The sequence below is a fragment of the Limulus polyphemus genome, unplaced genomic scaffold (assembly GCF_000517525.1).
Source record: "Limulus polyphemus unplaced genomic scaffold, Limulus_polyphemus-2.1.2 Scaffold1734, whole genome shotgun sequence".
Lineage (NCBI taxonomy): Eukaryota > Metazoa > Arthropoda > Merostomata > Xiphosura > Limulidae > Limulus > Limulus polyphemus.
Window position 1 is genome coordinate 113,729 of NW_013667344.1, and position 5,232 is coordinate 118,960.

The 5,232-nt window shown below is 29.1% G+C and overlaps 1 protein-coding gene across 3 annotated transcripts in view; it reads right to left on the reverse strand.

The window, feature by feature from the left end:
- The window catches only part of LOC106464752 (glutamate receptor ionotropic, kainate 2-like), a 143,479-nt gene that overhangs the window by 37,595 nt on the left and 100,652 nt on the right, over positions 1-5,232 (reverse strand). For all 3 annotated transcript variants that reach the window (XM_022392550.1, XM_022392549.1, XM_022392548.1), the window contains 2 exons: positions 3,951-4,004; positions 3,301-3,468 (listed from right to left, as the gene is read on the reverse strand). In XM_022392550.1, coding sequence (XP_022248258.1) covers positions 3,301-3,468; positions 3,951-4,004 — 222 coding nt within the window. The remainder of the gene's footprint in view (positions 1-3,300; positions 3,469-3,950; positions 4,005-5,232) is intronic.

The window sequence follows — 5,232 nt, forward strand, 5'->3', positions numbered from 1 at the left end:
TTGGCGGCGCACTGGTGAGAGGATAACTGATCCATAAGACCCATCTGGTAAAGTTTAAGTTCTTAAAACTTAGCAGGATATTTCTTGTTTGCATAAGAGAAAAACTTGCATTATTTTGTCTTAATAACGATTTTTATTGCTTTGCTATTACATTTCTCTAAAAAAAGTAAAAATATATCGAATTTCTCAAGATATACGCTTGCAAATGAGATATTAATGATAACTGATTGATGTAATGCAAAGTTGAATGTAGTATAAGCAATATAAATAAATAAAATAATATTTTATAACACCAGGCTATACACAAGCTCTAGATGAAGCTGTAAAGCTAAACATTGGATATTAAAGCAGCTGTTTCCTGAATTTATGTGTTATTTTCGATTTATTTGTATTAAGCATATCTTCCCAAAACTCGTAACTTAACACGTCACCATCACTAGGCTTATCAAACCCGAAGTTACTCATTGGTTAGTGGCCGCTTTTAGGGATTCCAAAGTATTATTAACTTGATGCCATGACAATGTTTGTTATCATATCTTTTTTCATTGTCCGCCAACAAATAAATAGTTACTGTAAATAACATGGTTTATGGTTTGATGGACTTAAACTTCGTGATACAGTTAACTTCCTTTGATAAAATTCTCCATTGAATCTGCCTAATATGAAATAAATGAACCAGTTAACCGATTGAAAAATGACTCACTGAAATCCTAATGTTTCTATATCGTTTGTATAGTTTCTAAGATAGGTATAGATTATACATGTAAGTTAGACTGTGTTGTTGTTTTATTCTACTAACTATATACGAAGTTTTCTAATTACAGTTTACATTAAACTATGATATACAAAAACAAATTAAAAACAACAACAAAAACTATTTTAAAAATCACAATTTGTGAATCTCTCAACTACCACGTTTTTTCCAATAGTAGTAATGTAAACGCCATTCAAAGGATGGTGTGATATATTGACAAATAAGAGTAGTTTCATTCTATAATATAAGAGTGGTTTCATTCTATAATGTAAGAGTAGTTTAATTTTATATTATAAGTAGTTTCATTCTGTTTTATAAGAGTAATTTCATTTTATAGCATAAGAGTTGTTTCATTTTATAGTATAAGAGTAGTTTCATTTTATAGTTTATGAGTAGTTTCATTCTATAGTATAAGAGTAGTTTCATTTTATAGTACATGAGTAGTTTCATTCTATAACATAAGAGTAGTTCCATTCTATAGCATAAGAGTAGTTTCACTCTATAGTATAAGAGTAGTTTCATTCTATTTTCTAAATATTTTTATGTCCTATCTTAACCGCCATTCCTAACGAACTTTTCATACAAAACGTTGAGATCATGCTAACACGCACTTATCATCTTCATTAGTGTCGAGTAATCTAGTTATTTAGACCAATTTTGTGAAACAGGTGTAATTGTTTTTAATATAATCTTTAGGCTCCAACAATTTCAAAACTCTTAAATTTTCATTATATAATCTCCAATTTTTTATTCCTGTTTTCTATGACTTTAAAGTTAGACTACTGACGCAGTGTAAAATATATATTAACACTAAAGTTTTGTAAAATGGGTAGTTTTGTACATGACACAAGCGAATAACGAAGAATACCTGACATTTATTTGTATTTCGCTTATACAAGTCTTGAAACTTATGCAGTTAACTTTGTATCAAAGTTCGATACAGTAGTAACGCCTAACTTAGAGAAATCAAACTTTTTGAGCTAAATATATTTTTCATATTACTGGAAGCAAATAAAATTCCTACTCAAACCTTTGCAGCTACTGGAATAAATTTTCAAAAAAGCACATTTTATTGAGGTATAGATTATAAGAACTACTGTCGAAAAATAAAGAAAACGAAATTTTCAGATTCATAAATTCTTTTTCTTACAAAATCTACCAAACAGGAAACTTAAACCACACCTAAAGATAAACCAGCGCTTATTTTATTCTTTGGTAAGAATTCATGAAAAGTGGTTTTATATCTATGGGGTTTTCAGTCCGTTTTACTTTACGGTACGGCCAATCAAAGAATGCATTAGACTTCTAATCATAGATTCTTTTTTCAGTTTCCCCTCGAGTAAAGAAAAAAAATCTTTAACACATACATACAAGGTGGTTTTATATTTTTCTGTGAAGATGATATGATGGATCTTGTTGTCTGTACACATCTAGATAATGATAATGTCTCCATGAAATAATAAAAGATGTGTGAATAGTATAAAAGGTATTCCTGTCTACCTACGTTTTGTCTCTTAATACCATCTATAATGGACAAAATGAAATGTATAGATTCTTCACAATAATAACATCTCTAATAGACAATATTATATGTGCAGATTATACGCAACAATAACATTTCTAGTAGCTAAAGTAAGATGCGTATATATATATAGATTATATATAGAAATAAAAAATGAAGTAGAAAATATGAGAGGTGTAGATTTTACGTAACAACAACATCATCTACAGTAGACAAGATGAGATGTGTAGATAATATAATGGACCTTAATATATCTTGTTTCATTATTCTAAAGTTATTATTATTATTATTATATTTCTTCTATAGAGGTTATTTTGCATTGTTAGCTCAATATAAGGACTTAGGGCTAACCTAAATATTCTAAACTGGACGAATCTCATGAGATATATTTGGGTCTGAGGGTACCCAACTGATGAAACAATGGCTTCTCAATCTTTATAAGTAACAATGCAAAAAAAATTATATTTAATTAGCTATATCCATTACCTTTTTTGATTTTTAGTTTTGGTCTAAGTAGCATGCTCTGATCGGAAGTTAATATTAATAGAAAGTATATTATATTAGATCGAGAATAAGATGACTCCCGTCACTTCTATAAACCTATGTGATCAGTCAGATGTTTAAAGCTGGAAGTACGTTTAATTAAAATTCTATGCAGCCTATAGATACTTTATAAGTTTCTACTGTAAAATGTTAATTAAAATTTTTAGTTTACTATTTTTGTACCGAAGGTTGATGTACATTTTTCATGGACGTTATAATTGTCAATCAATATTTTCTAAATCTTAATTTAAATGTACTGGTTTTGAAACACCAGTTTACTTTCATTCAGTATCAGTGAACTTCGCCAACTTAAATTATGACAGAGCAAATGTGACTTTTTCTTATATGAGTTTCATGAACCCAAAAGTATTAATTAATGAAAGGATAAAAAAAACCTATGAAGATGTTAAATCCTGTATGCACAGATGCGTACAATAAACTCTACAAAACAAATAATGTTCCTAAATTTGATTAGTTTTACCTTAAGATACGTTTTATCTTTTGTTTTACGGTGACTGAATCCCACAGATCCAGAATGCCATACTTGTGAAATATCTTCGAACTCTGGAGCTGTGTCGTCCACCAGTCGAAATCCTGAAATGTTTGTTCCTCCGTATTGGAATTCTTCTAAATCAATGGTATGCAAATCCTAAAAATGCAATAATTAAGAAAAGGTTAGACATTTCAGAGATGGTAATATAGCTTTTGGGGCTCTACGACATAAGCTAGAAATTAGTAGAATTATTTTGGATGTTAACATTGTCCTCGAAATTCTAAGTCAAACACAAATTATATATACTCACATATCAGCCTTTGGCCATCTTAGATGTAAATAAAAAACTTGTAAAATTCAATAGGGGTTAGTATAGCCGTAAAATATGAGCCCCACAAATATAAAATTAACGATTTTAATATAGACCTTGGGGTTAAATGACACAAACAAGGAACATATTCATTGCAATTGGAAGTAAAATGCCGAGTCCTCTTCTATTTAACATGTATAAAGAATTTAAATTTATTGGAAGGTTTAATCTAAAACCAAAATCACCACAGAAAATATCACTTTAATCTAGCATCAGAACAATTTGAATACCTAAAAGTGTTCTTAAGAGTTATTTGGATTTCACTTACTAAAGATGTGATAAAGTAGTTATAATACTCTGACATCATGTCCACTTCTTTGGCCTATCATCAAGAGAAAAATAATAATCAGTATTTGCATTCATTTGTGAAATATTTCAAGTTTTACTAAAGTGTGTGTATTCTCACACTTAAACGTTTTAACTCAATGTCCATCAATAATTACCATCCTGAGACGTTTGTCTTAATTAATTAAACTATACCCATTTCTGCAATTACATTATTTAACGCCTACTCACATACACACAAAAACAACAGCAACATTCCTTTCTTGCTTAGAGTACTTCAATAAAAAATTATATAATACATGATAGGACCTACCATCTGTAGTATGGCAGATTTGAGCATAACTTTAGATTTGTTGTCGAATTCTTACGATTTAGTATTTGTAGCCAGTAGTGAAGCATGATGGAAATAAAATTTTGCATCTAGGTGATTTATAAAACACTGACTACTGACAGTGCTGAGTCTGATATTCAGAGCTGTATACCACCTTTTGTTAGTTCTTTTGCTAACAACGCATATATTCTAGAGTATACACGATTTTTAAGAAAACTAAGGCATGCAATAAGAATTAGAAACTAACAGCTATATATATTTATAAAACAGTTACTGAACCTCAATAAGGATCTTATATTAAAAATTATCAAAGGAGACAGTTAAATGGTCTTCGATATTTATCAATTATAGGACAATAAAAGCCATGAAAAATATTTTGTTGCTTCTAAATTAAACAAAGGTATAAACTGCCATTACTGTACTTTTATGGAGACTAGATCTCAAGGTGCCCTAACTTACCCTAAATCTACCACTGATCAAAGCTATTTTACTCATTCACAACCAGTGAAATGGTTTTATGCAAACGTAGCCAAGTGTTTTACATCCAGAACAGTTTACTATTGTAGCTAATGAGAATCTATTTAATCAGAGCCAGAGGATTTCAGTTAATCACAGATATAGGATTTTACTTAGTAGTATGCAGTTGAATTTATTAATCTTGCTTAAGATAATTTGTTATATCATGAACATAAAATATTACTTAATCATACTGTTACGTATTATAATTTCAAATGGTCTGAAATTGAGTTAACTCATAATTTAAATTTAGTAGTTAAATTGTACTTTGTATTTAAACATATGCTGATATATAGTCAGTTTGTGATATTTGCCAACAAGATTGATGCACACAATTTTATTTTAACACAAATATGTTTTAATATACATACAACAATACAATTTACAATAACAATTATTACAAATAGTTATGACAAAC